Source organism: Nicotiana attenuata, unplaced genomic scaffold (assembly GCF_001879085.1).
Source record: "Nicotiana attenuata strain UT unplaced genomic scaffold, NIATTr2, whole genome shotgun sequence".
Lineage (NCBI taxonomy): Eukaryota > Viridiplantae > Streptophyta > Magnoliopsida > Solanales > Solanaceae > Nicotiana > Nicotiana attenuata.
Genome location: NW_017670305.1, coordinates 936,299 through 951,169, shown reverse-complemented (window position 1 = coordinate 951,169; position 14,871 = coordinate 936,299). Strand labels below are relative to the sequence as shown.

The following is a 14,871-nucleotide window of genomic DNA, read 5'->3' as shown; positions in this document are numbered from 1 at the left end:
AATTTACTAGCAAGATATACGTTCTTCTCCTACACGGATTAAGGATCCATTCTTACCTCCAGAAGAGGATGATGAACTCCTTGATCCAGATATACCCAAGTCTCTGCACTGTACTCTTTTTCCCTTGCTCGGGTTTTTTCCCACTGAGTTTTTCCTGGTAAGGTTTTTAATGAGGCAGCTTGCAAATGTATATTATTAGTGTACTCTTTTTCCTTGACTAGGATTTTTTCCACGAGGTTTTTCCTAGTAAGGTTTTAACGAGGCACATAATAATGAACATCCAAAGAGGAATGCTTTGAAAATATTTTTGTGGATGTCCATTTATTACTCCGCTGTAGATAATCTTCCTGAAGAAGATTATCCATTTAGTACTCCATTGAAGTTTTCTACAAGCAGCTGATGCAGGTAAGTTACAAGGAACTCAATGAAATGACTTGTACCAGCTTCTTGGTTTGATGAGAATAATTTAAATCGATCTGAAATAGTGGTGGATAATATTCTCTACAAACTCAATTTTTTAAGAAGATGGTATACAAGATTGGAATGCGGAGATTCAAATATTTGAAACAAGGTTTTCATCAGGGGGAGTAAAATACGCGATGCACTCTTTTTTCCTTACTAAGGGTTTTTCCTACGGGGTTTTCCTTATAAGGTTTTTAATGAGGCACATTATCTTTTAATGAACATCCAAGGGGGAGTGTCATAAATATATATTATATTATGGATGTTCATTTAGTTCTCCGTCATAAATAAGCTTCCTGAAGAAGCTTATCATTTCGGTACTCCGTTATGGATAAAGATTACCCCCGGCAGAAGATTATCTATATCTGGTACAAAAGCAACTTACAAGCAACTTACAAGTAGCTTACACAGCAGCTTGTAGTAGTAGCTTACACAGCAGCTTGTAGTAGTAGCTTACACAGCAGCTTGTAGCAGCTTACACAACAGCTTACACAGCAGCTTGCAGTAGCAGCTTACACAGCAGCTTCCTTTCTTCTATAAATAGAAGAGATTCCAGTTCATTATGTACATCAGTTTGAAGTTGAATAATAAATCTCTCTCTCTACTTGTCTTCCCTTTCTTTACTTTAAAGTCTTTATTTTATAACAAAAATCATTTTTTTTTGCCTTTCATGCCCTTCCATGAAGAGCCATGTTTAATTTATTTCTCTTTGATTTTTCTCTTTTTTCTCTGTCCAATTTATGTCATGATTGTGTCACATCAAAAATTGGATAATAGAGAGAAGGAAGGGTGTAATTTTGTTAAGATTGGTATTATGAGAATTTGATGGAAGAGTTGGGTAAGGAAATGATAAGGTTATGAATTAGACATTTTTGCCTTATCTTTATTTGCTAATGGCAGACACTTTATAGGAAAAAAGTTGAAACCAACAAGCTGTTAGTTTGTTTTCTTCTCATTTTCTTTGGCTTTAATTATTGCCCCTAGCCCCCCCTATATTTTCCTTACACCATCACCCTCATACACCATTTTCATATTTCCATAATCAAACTATATTTAAAAAAAAAAAATAATATGCAACCCGTGATCCTTTTATTAAGAAAGTGCAGCGGAGATTAATGTATTATGAGTCCGTTTGGATTAGCTGATTAGAAATAGCAGATAAGCTTGAAGTGCTGAAAAGTATTTTTAAGAGTTGAAAATAATATTTTTTAAATAGACATTTACGTATTTGGATAGACGTGCTGAAACTGATAATAAGTCGTTGATGTTTTTGATAAAAAAATGTTGATAAGCTATTCTTTTGTTAAATGACTAAAGTACCCTCAACCTTACAAATGATTATAAATTAAAAAATTCTTTGTAAAGAAAAGAATGAAAAGACGAATATGGAATGAAGAGGAAGTTAGATGATTTTGGGAATTAAAACATATTATTAAGAATAAACTAGTAAAAAACTTGGTCAAACTAAAAGTACTTATAAGCTGGAAAGCCATAAGTTAGGGGTGATCAACTTATAATTATGATTGATTTTAGCTTATAAGCACTTGGCTTATAAGTACTTTGCTTATAAGCACTTTGAATATTTACCAAACACGTAAAATGCCAAAGATATTTATAAGCCAATTTAACCTGCTTATAAACTTAACCAAGCGTCCTCTATGCCCTTCCCATTTATTTTTTTTAAAAAGGAAGAAGCTATCTTTTACTCTTACTATCCTAAATTATTTGACCCTCTTATTTTTTTAAGAGTATATATATCTATTAATATGATATTTTCAGCCATTTAAAATAGTTTTTAGCTATATAAGTTTTAATCCATAGTATGTATTATTCAATTTTAATTTGTATAACAAATTTTAAAAAAATTAATACTTGAGTTCTATGCTAAAATTTGAATAAGTCAATTTTCAAATTTCGGTCTCAATTATTCTTTTTGGAAAAAAGAAATACTTATTATTTTCTTTACAATATTAACAAGCAAAAAGTGAAAACTCAACTAAGTTAACATATAAAAAATAATTTAATATAAACTTTGCAACACTTTTGTTAGAATTGTTATTGAATAGTAAATTACTACTATTCAATAACATTTCTAATTTATGTCTTGCCTTCATTTGTTAAGTACTAAATAAATAAAATTAATTGGTGATAAATTATATTTTAGTACCCATTACCCCTCTAGTACAATGAGAAAAGGAATGTCAAAGCTGTAATTAACAGAAGAGTCAAGGGGTATTTATGAGTTAGCGCATTGATATTTGTGGACCCACGTGGGATGTCCCCCCATCCCTTCTCCCATGCTATGTGTTATGTTCCTCGAAAATATCAAAAAACCTTAACCAGTTTTACGTTTTACGTAATCTTACCATCTTTTTTCCCTCCTCTTTTTGGCCCTTTCTGAAAATTATCTCCGCCCTCTGTTTTTTTTCTCTTATCCCTACACTCTTCTCTCACTTTCACCTTGTCAGAAAAATTAAAACACACACACAAAAATAAAAATACAGTACTGTATTAGTATTAATTATTTTTTACACCAATAAAAATAACTATAATCTGAGTGTCTAGCATGTTGTAGAAGTTGATCCCAATCTGATCTGGCTATTCAAATTTCATTTACTAAACTGTAGTAATTAATGCTCGTTAAAGTCACACACACTAAACTCAGATTTCATTTTCAATTTTAGTTTCCGTCTAAAATAAGTGATTTTTTAACTTTTTTTTTTTCCTAGTTTATATACAGTGTACTTTCCTTTTTTTTTTTCCTAGTCTATAATCTATATAGTGTCACATGTCGGTGCTGATTCTTGAAATCTAAGTTAGAAAGGTGTCCTTTAATTAAACTCCATTTTTGTAGTCTTTTTGTAAAGTAGAGAGTAGCAGAAAGAGGAAAAAGAATTATGGGGGAGACTCACAATCATGACCACAACCACAACCACAACCACAACCACCAGCCACCGCCGCAACAGGCGGCGGCGCCACCACCCATGCCACTTGGTTCTGCTAGAGGACCACTTTTCCCCCCTGCGGAGCAACTCCTTCAGCTTCACTACTGCATACACTCTAATCCTTCTTGGCGTTAGTATTCTGATTCTCTATTTTAACTATTTATAGTAAAAGTGCCATACCAAAAAGATAAAGATGAAAATTTGACGCACTCTTTTTGTAAAGTTTTGTTTTTTAAGTAATTTTTATGGTTAGGGTGAATTTTAAAATCTGAAAGTATTGCTACTGAAAGGAACGTTTTTGGAGAACGAGAATCTATTTTGTAAAAGTATTGATCTTTTATATCTGTGTTTTAGTTTTCTGACTTTTGGAGTTTTAAGTGTTGTTTTGTCTGAGAAAGTTGAGCTTTTCTTTAGTAGTCTTTTTTCGTTGGGTCTAATTGGTACAAATTAGATTCTAATTCTCTGCAAGTTTAGTCACTGTTTGCTCTTATTCAGTGATAATTATGAAAAAGAGGTAAAGTTAGACTATCACCTAATGAATATTAGCCAAGATAGTCATAGAATCCCAAGGGAAGTTTCAAAGCTTAAGAAAAATAATTGTGGAGTAAGCTGGAGAATACAACAATAACATACCCACTAGAATCCTTCATAACTTGGAGGTTTCCTCGCGCAATATTGTTGCTAACTGAGTCAATGCTATGTTCTCAACAAAGAGTCTCTTTCATGTGTGATCGTTTTTTGGGAATGGAATTGAACATTGTGTGATTCAGTCAACGCTTGCTGATGCAAGTAGGTTGCCGGTTTATAATGTGGCACAACGAATAATACTTGTCTAATTAGAGCTCTTAAGATGAGCTAAAGATTAGATAGACGGAAATACCACCTTTCAAAAAGAAAGAATAACGAAATGGACACAAGCGCAATACTGCGTGCATTCATCGAAGCTAAGGTGATTAAAGTGAGTAATTGAAAGGATGAGAGGGGAGAAAAAGATAAGTTCAGCTGAATTCTAATTCAGTCACTTGTCAAAAGGAAAAGCCAATTCAGGATTTATTCACTTTTATATTCATCTTAACTTCTGAAGTGTCCGAGACAATGCAATGACCCCCTCATTTGAAGTGCTTGACGGTTATGCTTTTATGACAACGATCAGGTGAAGGAATCAAAATCATATCAAGCATGGTTACTTTAGGAAGCTTCATGTTTCTCCAGAGTTTGGAGTTGAGATTGCTCTGAGTAAAAATGCTTTTGTTGCTGATATGGAGTTGGAGCAAGTTCTTCTCTTTTTTCCCGGGGAAGCTGTATATCATCTGAAGACTAAGAATCAAACTGTTCAATAGGGACCTGAGTTATGTTGAACTTCTTCTTAAGATAACTATAAACTTTGCATTCGAACAATAAATAATTTCCAACCAAAAAGAGCTGGAGAGTTTCCATGAGATAACTGAAATTATGTGGATTGGGTTCTGTTGAAGACGATTAATCCTCTTAACCATTGCAAGATTGCCTCAACATCACCTGCAGTTCAGCTCAAGGACAATTCTTGTATTTTACCATCTAGAGTAATATAATTTTGATAGAACAAAGGTTTCGGATTGAGAAATAAGATCTGGTTTGCAGTTTCCTTGCTTATGCTGCATATGGCCCACTTGACGGAAATTAGACGACTTATGATCGAATTTATAAACTCGCGTGGATAATTTGATGTGGCCTTGGGTCACTGATTCACTTATAATTATTCGGAACGCAGTTCTTGTTCTTTTTTCTTGTTCCTGTAAGTTGTATTTTTTATTTTGTTAAGAATTTCAAGGAAATATGCCAAACTATTTTAAGATCTGACTAATTCCAAAAGGAAAAGAATGGTTTTAGTAGAGTATTTGAAGTTCCCGCCTCCGGTAAATGAGTTATAGATTCGGTAACCTAATTATAGCATTGGTCCTTTTTCTCTAATCATTTGCATGATTCCACATTTTGCAGCACAAACTGTTTTGCTGGCATTTCAACACTACATAGTTATGCTTGGAACTACAGTAATGATTGCCACCGTGCTGGTACCTCAGATGGGTGGGGGTCCGGTATATCTCTAGCATTTCCCTTGTTGAGTATTGGAGATCCCATTTCAATGTAATATTGACATCGTGAGCTCTTTAACTTCGTGCGTAGGGTGACAAAGCTCGAGTTATTCAATCTTTGCTTTTCACATCAGGAGTGAATACTCTTCTGCAAACGCTTTTCGGCACAAGACTTCCCACTGTGATGGGTCCGTCATTTGCTTACATCATATCAGCCCTGTCGGTCGTTAACGATCTCTCTGACGGTAATTTCAGGAGTGAGCATCAGGTAAATAAAGTTTACCGTGTAGGTATTATCTCTATTACTTGTATAATATATTTTGTGGATCTGTTTTTCCTTTTTTTCATAACCCTTAGTAGGCTTGTCCCCCTTTTCCTTGATTACACAGAAACACTTGCTTAGAAGAGTGATTGCTCATCTTCTCTGGTCTTGTTTATTTCTCTTAAGATCATTGATTACTCTTGAAACAAGGTTTCATTTACATCATAGTCACCTTAGCTTTAGTACTCTAATATTAATTCTTTGATATTGAATGTTGGATCTTGTAGAGATTTAGTACAATTGCTGATGATATTTCTGATGCATTACCCTTTTATTGCTGCTTGTAGAGATTCGAGCACACTATGAGAGCTATTCAAGGATCGTTGATAGTGTCTTCCTTTATCAACATAATACTTGGATACGGCCAAGCCTGGGGAAATCTTACAAGGTAAGTTGTGTTTTCTGCTTCTAAATGCTTCTTACAAATACCATTAGTTCTGTCTTAGAATCTTGGAATTGTCTTTCTGTCTTTGGATTGTCTTCTAGTTGTGTTTCATCATTTTATTACTTTCTGTGATGGAGGAATCACATGCCCTTCTTTTTGCCTACAGGTTTTTCAGTCCTATTGTCATTACGCCACTTGTCTGTGTTGTAGGTCTTGGTTTGTTTGGTAGGGGCTTTCCTCAGGTAATATCCCGAATTCTTAAAAGCTTCGTTGGTCGAGAGTTGCATAAACGTCATCCAGTTTTATTTATGATCCTATGATTTGATCAGGTGGGTGACTGTATAGAGATTGGCCTACCCATGTTAATTCTACTTGTCATTTCCCAGCAGGTAATATATTATTCATTGACTAGTTTTTCTAGTGATAATCCTTTCAACTTACTATAAAATTGTAATGTATTTGCAGTATATGCAACGTGTTCATCCAGTTGCCCAATCTATACTTGAAAGGTTTGCTTTGCTCCTGTGCATTGGGCTTATCTGGGCTTTTGCTGCTATTCTTACTGTTGCCGGTGCTTACAACCATGTGAAGGAGCGAACTGAGCTTAGCTGCCGAATTGACCGTTCGTTCCTCTTGCAATCGGCTCCATGGTACTCAGCTGGATACAATAATGACAATGTCTTCAGCTTCTATCTTCTGCTGACGTGTATGTTTGGTTGCCTGTAGGATCAAAGTCCCTTACCCTTTCCAGTGGGGGACTCCCATATTCAGAGCTAGCAGTGTTTTTGGAATGATGGGTGCTGCACTTGTCTCAGCAGCAGAGGTTCACTTGTCATTTTGATTAAATTTAATCCCCCCGCCAAGTCTTTGAATTGAATTTTCTTTTAGAAGCATGAGTTCTAGTATTGGAGTTGTTGTCATTATTATTCTTTGATACTTACCGCTGATATTTGTTTTCAGTCAACAGGAACTTTTTATGCTGCATCAAGACTTGCAGGGGCGACACCCCCGCCAGCACATGTAGTGAGTAGAAGCATTGGCCTACAGGTGCTACATCCACTCAATGCCTTTTTACTATTTAATTTAGTAGTTTTTCTTCTGCTTTAGCCCTCAAATAAATTTTTTAGCATCAGAAAGTGGTTCACTAGCCGAGGGTCTTTCGGAAACAGCCTCTCTACTCCTTCGGGGTAGGGGTAAGGTCTGCGTACACACTACCCTCCCCAGACCCCAGTAGTGGGATTTCACTGGGTCGTTGTTGTTGTTGTTTGAAAGTGGTTCATTGTGCTCTGCTTCTTGTCCAGGGTCTAGGACAGCTCTTCGCTGGGTTCTTTGGTGCTGTTGTTGGCACTACTGCATCTGTGTAAGGATTAATTTTTCTCCTGATTTAAGGCAAAGCATCTTCTAGTTCAGTTGATAAATTTCTTCATAGACTTTCTTGGCCTTTGCAAATTTTAATTCCCCCCCTTGCAAAACCGTTTTGAGTAGTCATTTATCACCCAAAAAAGTATTTTAATAAGATTTAAAGAAGTAAAATATCCATCCAGAAGTACCATCTGACGGATAGATATTTCTTTCAATGATACTCTCTTCGTTTAATGATTTGGCGCTTCACATCTAATTTATGGATGATACATAACTGCAGCGAAAATGTCGGCCTTCTAGGACTAACTCGTGTTGGGAGCAGAAGAGTTGTTCAAATTTCTACTGCTTTCATGATCTTCTTCTCTATATTTGGTCTGGGTCTTTCTCTCTCTCTCTCTCTCTCTCCGCCACCCTGCCCTTGCTTTCTTCATCCCAAAGTATGTTTTCCAACTAACAATACTAACACCAGTTGTGACTGTCCAGGAAAATTTGGAGCATTCTTTGCTTCAATTCCTTTGCCCATATTTGCAGCTATCTACTGCATCTTATACGGTATAGTTGGTGAGTGCTTTTCTCCCTCGCCTTATTGTTCTTATGGTGGTCTTATTAACGGTGACTAAAGAATGAAATTTTTTTCTGCAGCTGCTATTGGAATTTCCTTCATCCAATTCGCTAACAAAAACTCCATGCGGAATATATACGTGCTCGGAATATCTCTATTCCTTGGTATATCTATACCCCAATACTTTGTTATGAACACAGATATTGCTGGTCATGGACCTGTTAGAACTCCAGCTGGTTGGGTAAGAAACATAACTTTACACCATCCCTGTTATGATTTGTTGATGTGCAATTGAAAATGGATTTAGTTATGTTCACTCCATTTTAGCCTATTATAGCAGTTCAGTTATCATCTTTACTAGATTAGGAATTAGAAGGGAGCCTTGGCGTAACGGTTTAAGTTCACGGGTTCGAGCTGTGGAAACAGCATCTTGCAGAATGCAGGGTAATGCAGGGTAAGGCTGCGTACAATAGACCCTTGTGGTTCGGCCTTCCCCGGGACCTCGCATATAGCGGGAGCTTAATGCACCGGGCTGCTCTTACTAGATTAGGAATTAATGCTTATAAAAGATGTACCTGTAATTACCTTATAAGCGACCTAATTTTGTAGACATCTTTTTTACTGTGGATGCATAGAACTTTAACTCATTGACAGGTGGAAACTTAAACTTCTCCCATATTTCTTGCAGTTCAATGACGTATTAAACACAATCTTCTCTTCACCTCCAACTGTTGCAACAATTGTCGGGACGTTCGTAGACAACACGCTTGAAGCGAGACACTCGGTTGATGATAGAGGTGTTCCTTGGTTGGTTCCTTTCCAGAGGAGAAAGGGAGATAGCAGAAATGATGAGTTTTATAGTTACCCTCTTAGAATTAATGAGTACATCCCAAGTAGGTTTCTGTGATATAAACTTATACATCCATGTATATGACTCTGTCAAGGTGTATGACAAAATTTCTTTTTAGTCCACAACTTTGCCCTTTTTTTTTCCGTTTCAATTCTTCTCACATGAAATTTGTAAACATCATGCATTTTGAGGCCCTGCAAGTTTTGATGATTCATATAGCCAATTGGATGGCATGGCATTCACCACTTTCTGTTTATATTTTTCATGTTATTGAGTAAACTTTAGTTTATGGATCTAAATTTTATAACTACAACAATAATATATCCTGTGTAATTTCATAAGTGGGGTTTGGAAAGGTTAGTGTGTACGCAGACCTTATTCTTACTATGTGAATGTAGAGATGTTTCCGATAGATCCTTGGCTTCAGGAAAGTATGATCTATTTGCTATAGAGGTTTCTACAACTATAGACGGTATATTTCATATACTATTCAGAGACTCGATAAGCGATAATAAATGCTATAACAAACTTAGTGAAAAAATATCTCGGGAAATCTATGAAGTTGGATTTAAGAAAAGGATGTCACAAAAGAGTGGTCATTAAAAATGACATTTGCGTTCAATGTCTATGGTCAAGGTTCGAGAAATTTGTTGAAAGCAATATGTCGGATGTAAACACTACCAAATTTTGGTGGCAAAATTATCAAATTCTTTGAACAAACCTCACTTCTTTTCCAATCACTGAAGCTGAAGAAATACTAGCAAAGTGTCCCCACATTTGATTTACTAATTCCGTGTTTGGTTCCAAGAACTTCATATTAAATATTGTCTTTTACTTTCACAGTTTCAGTGATCATGATAAGTAGAGGGTCCACACGTTTACTTCATTTTTCATTTTTTTTTTTTTGGTTCATGAATCCGTACAGAGTTGATTATGACTCTCAAGAATTCAATGACTTTTTAGCTATATTGTTCAGTGATAGCACTCAATTGATTCATGTTTAGTTTTTTGTCATCAGTTTATTCATTGCTACAGTCCTCCCTTTCCTCATAAACAAAACTGTCACCGTTTATTCCTGCCTTATAATCTCACTTCTTATGGACGGTTATATGTAGTTATCTTGTTTCCAGCGTTATCGCATAATATAGGCAAAGATCAACTATTGAGATGTAGTCCATCTATTTATTTACATATCAATATATACTATTTACACAAGAGAACCCCCAATTAAAGGGAAAAATACAGGACTGGAAAACTGACTACTGAGGAAATCACTCAAGAATAGAGCACTTCTCAGCAACCTGCAGATACTCACCCGACACAGTCCTCATCGCGCTTCTACTAGCGCAAAAAAAAAAAAATAAAAAAAAAATACTAAATTTACTCAAGAAACCCCAAGGGGAAAAATAGAATTAGGAAACTGACTACTGAGAAAGCCAATCAAGAGTAAAGCACTCCTCAGCAACCTGTACACAAAGACCCGGGATAGCCTTCTCAACATCATTCCATTGACAAAAAACTTCATTGTCGCAAATTACACAACGCAACGATTCAAGAAATTCCAGAGAGCTTGGCAGACTCTCGATTTGAGGGCACTCCCGCATATCAATTTTCTCCAAGTTTCTGCAGCACCCGATAGCCTCAGGGAGACATCTCAAACCAACACATTGCGAAATGTCAAGATACTTCAAGTTAACCAGATGACCAATTCCTGGAGGAAGCTTTTTCAGATGCGGGCAGGCATATATCCTTAAAACTTGTAGAGCTTGTAATTCACCTAAATCAGATGGAAGTTCATAAAGACTATCGCAATTAGTGATACCGAGGGTTTTGAGCTTATGCAACTGGCAAATACTCGATGGCAGCTTATTGAAGTTGATGCAATGATCCATTGTGAACTCGGAGAGCTGTGGGAACAAACCAGGGAGGTCTACAAATGATTCATCTAGGCTGTTTTTCATGTCACAAAGTATTAGTGATATTTTTCGCAAGTTATTGAGAGGACTTGAGGAGTCGGACAAGTGAGTGACGGATATCTTCTCAAACCAAAGGCTTCTCAAGTTGGTTAAATTACCGAAGGCAGACATGTTATGAAGAACTGCATTGGAGGCACTATAGTTTATGACTATCAATGCCCTTAGCTTCGGCATGTTCTCCAGGAAAGGAGGCAGGAAGTACTCAGATGACGAAAAATTGAGAATCAGTACTTCAGCTTTCGGGCAATCCATTCTGAACCAGTCCATTTCTCTCATTTCATCTGCAGTTAAGAGAAGGAATTAGAGAATTTTGCTGCTACACACAGAGGAGGAGACAGGATTTCACTTTAATGGGTTCTGAATTTCAAAACGACTACTTCAAGTGCTAATAACTAGATTCTAAGTTTATATTTAATGAATTTTTTAAACACAAATACATTATTTGAGCAAAAGCTACAGGGTTCAGCTAAACTTGTATACGGGCTTCTAGATCCGCCCCTGGCTACACGGACTAACTGTCATTATTATGCTATCAGTAATGGCCGAGGTTCAGTAATACCTGTATGCAAAGAGATAACTCGTGTGTTGAAAGGTTCATCCATATTTCTTTCCCATTCTTTTGGCAACCTTGTATCTCTTCTTGGCATGACCAATTGCCTTCTCTGATTTATATCCCCACGGTTGCTCACATGAATAGCTAGGTCTCGTAAGACATCATGTTGAGACACCGATATCTCATAGTAACTGGTATACATATCTCCAGCTCTACCACATGAACAACACATTGAAGTCTATCAACATATTGATTTTTCCATAACAAATCACCTTCTAACAAAATTAAATGGTTTTTTCATAAGATTTAAGTTTCCTCTTACCGTGCATCTTTCACTAGATTTAGAAGATTTTTGTCTGAAAGTTCAACAAGAATGTGAAAAGCCTCTTCCTCATCAATATCATGTAGCTCCACCCACATGTTAATTAGAACATCAAGAGGAATCCTTTTGTCTTCTGGGAAAGCACCCAAGTCGAGGAAACACTCTCTCACCTTATCAGGCAAACAGTCAATACTCAATTTCATTCGCTCAAGCAACTGCAGTTCATGAGACTCGCAGACAGGTTGGCTTTGTGATAATCTGTTTTTCGCACTTGTCCAGAACATCTCAGGCTTTCCCTTTAATGAAGATCCAATGACCTTAAGCGCCAACGGAAGCCCTTCACATTCCTCCACAACCTAAAAATCCAAAAAACTTTAGTTTGCTTAGTGCTCAAGTATAACTAGAAGTTTTCGCAAAGAAAAAGGATATGCTGCCAAAAACATATTACTAATACCTTTTTGACAAGCGTATGATTGAAACCACGCGGAATGGAATTATGTCCAAAAGCAAAATGGCAAAATAAGGACATAGCTTCATCTTCCCTTAATAGCTCTAAATCATAAACACTGTCAATAACCGACGGAGGGAATTTAATGCGTGACACAACTAGGATCTTGCAGCCGGGAATTTTGAGAATTAGCGGCTCTAGCACAGAGAGGGACCAAACATCATCAAGAATTAAGAGTACAGGGACTGTAGAGTTCGAGTTCCATTGGTACTGTAGGTTCCACTGGGGCAAAATCTCCGCACGTCCATAACTGTGAAGATTGCACCCTGATATCTTTTCCCAAATCGTTTTCCTCAATTGCTCCACATTTGGAGATTGAGAAACAGTGAAAAAGAAAATCTTGTCCCTGAAATAACCTGGAAAAACATGACAAATTTTAGACTATAGTCTAATCAATAACTTCTGTTCTTGGATTGAGTCATGTACATGCAAAATCAAATGTCTTATTTGTATTAGAATTCAACTGATAAATTAGATTTGATAGCCAATAAAGTTTTCTTCTTTTTTCCACTCTGTTTAAGCAGCAACACAAAAGACTAAACAAAGGGAAATGAGAAACTTTTTTTGGGATTAATTACTTACTTTTAACTTGATCATCTTTACAAATCTCTTTAGCCAAGGTGGTCTTGCCGCTACCTCCAATTCCACAAATCTCAAACACACCTCTATCATCTTTACCCATTAACATCTCCTTCACCTTCCTCTTCCCCAACTCAATCCCAGCACCTAAATTTACAAAACTATCCTCAAACCATTTCTCATCCTCTTCCATTCTTTTCACAGCTTTCCCTAAACACCCTCCTCCACCAGCACCGTCGTCAACTCCAATCTTTATAGCTTTAAGCCTATGCTCAAGAACATCAAATCTCTGCTCCATATTAAACCTAACGTGATGAACATCAGCTAGTACATGAGCTTGCATTGTAACTTGCATGAACCTCCCTACTCTTTTCTCCAGCCTCTCCATCTTCCTTGCCAGCTGCAAGTTCCTGTTATTGAGACATAATATAATTAAATAATGAAAAATTCATTATTTTTAACACTTTAAACTTTTAGACAAGACAGATCACACATATCTGCAGGTATTAGTATTTGGCTCATGAGAAAAGAATCGAACACATATTAAGGGACGTGTTGTGTGTAATATAATTAAATAGTTAAAAATGTATTTTTTTTAACAGTTTAAACTTTTAAATAAAATGATCACAAATTTAAAAGGTATCAGTATTTGGCTCATAAACAAGAATCACATACATATAAGAGGGAACGTGTTGACACATAATATAAGTAGTTAAAAATGTAATCTTTTTAACAGCTTAAGCATTCACACCTGTAGACGTTCCAACGGCCAGAGTTGAGAACTTTTCCGGCGAGTTCATACCCATCTTGTAGAATCTTCGAGAAGTCATCGAGCTGACGCTGACGTGTCTGTGAAAGTTCAACACCAGTTTGTTTGATTTCTTGGATGATTGGAAGGAGACCGTTAATGTCGACGATGAGCTGCTCGGCGGTTGACCGGCAGAGGGTGGATTTACGGGCTATGGCTATGAGGTGTTTTAGGAGTTCGGTTGCGATTTCGCCGGCGAAAAAGTCCGTTACCGCCATGTTTGGGAACTTTGGGAGTTGGTGGTTATTTTGATCTTTTCACATTTTGCTTTGAAGTGTTCAAGTTTGAGTGATGTTATAAGATATAACTACCGGTCTCCTACCTCGGAGAAGTTTTATTTTGTGTCTCATACAACTTACTTTTTGTCTTACAAATTTGTGGACCCCAATCTTACACTTCTGGGTCTACAGAATTTGGGTCCACAAAACTGTAAGACAAAAAAGTTGCCTCATACAACTAGTGTCAGTTGTATGAGACACAAAATAAAATTTTCCACTACCTCGCGTGGGGTTTATAAAAACAAATTTAACTCTCTCAACTTATATTATATGTTAATTAAAAGGATAAATTTGTGTTGTGTTGCTTTTTCAAAAAAAAAAAAAATCAATTACTTGGTTAATTTTTGGGAAAAAGGAATAGGTAATATGAGGAATATAGTTAAACAACTTATGAGAAATAAAGATGGGTATAACAAATGAAACTCAAAATTATTATTTCTTTCACTTTATTTTGGAAGGCCATGTCTGATTCATTGGAGTTTGAGAAAGAAAAACAAATTTAACACATAACAAAAGTACCTTTAAAACTTGTGATCTTAACTATATCATGATATTTTATTTAAAACAAGTTCAAAGTTATTAAAGAATGATGTGTCATCTTTTCTTTTAACAAATTAGAAAGTAACTGAGAAATTATATTTTATCCTTTATATCTCGATATAAAATGTGTTTGAAAGATATATTAAAAAAATGTTGATTGCTACTTATAAAAATGTGTTAGAACACAACAATAAGCTCAATTATGATCATATTTGAACTTTGAGATATTTTACTGACTTATTGTCACATTACCACAACTGCAAGTCTATGGGAAAATAAAATCACATCCAAGATTAGAGTATATTGCCATGATTGAGCTTGAAATTTTTTAAGTCCACAGTCAGAAT

At 36.0% G+C, this 14,871-nt stretch overlaps 2 protein-coding genes across 2 annotated transcripts; one reads left to right on the top strand and one right to left on the bottom strand.

Moving 5' to 3' along the window:
• The first annotated feature begins 3,213 nt into the window (after nt 1-3,213).
• LOC109237542 (nucleobase-ascorbate transporter 3) lies at nt 3,214-9,216 on the top strand. The gene is made up of 14 exons (XM_019403860.1): nt 3,214-3,537; nt 5,385-5,482; nt 5,571-5,747; nt 6,089-6,189; nt 6,353-6,428; nt 6,516-6,575; nt 6,652-6,836; nt 6,913-7,009; nt 7,147-7,233; nt 7,488-7,546; nt 7,829-7,920; nt 8,032-8,109; nt 8,191-8,351; nt 8,799-9,216. Exons 1-14 carry the CDS (start codon nt 3,360-3,362, stop codon nt 9,015-9,017), a joined length of 1,668 nt encoding a protein of 555 aa, XP_019259405.1. The 5' UTR covers nt 3,214-3,359; the 3' UTR covers nt 9,018-9,216.
• An 887-nt stretch (nt 9,217-10,103) lies between these two features.
• On the bottom strand, nt 10,104-13,971 carry LOC109237541 (probable disease resistance protein At4g33300). The gene is made up of 6 exons (XM_019403859.1): nt 13,650-13,971; nt 12,902-13,308; nt 12,266-12,675; nt 11,812-12,167; nt 11,496-11,701; nt 10,104-11,217 (listed from the first exon to the last, which is right to left on the bottom strand). Exons 1-6 carry the CDS (start codon nt 13,922-13,924, stop codon nt 10,385-10,387), a joined length of 2,487 nt encoding a protein of 828 aa, XP_019259404.1. The 5' UTR covers nt 13,925-13,971; the 3' UTR covers nt 10,104-10,384.
• Between the last annotated feature and the right edge of the window lie 900 nt (nt 13,972-14,871).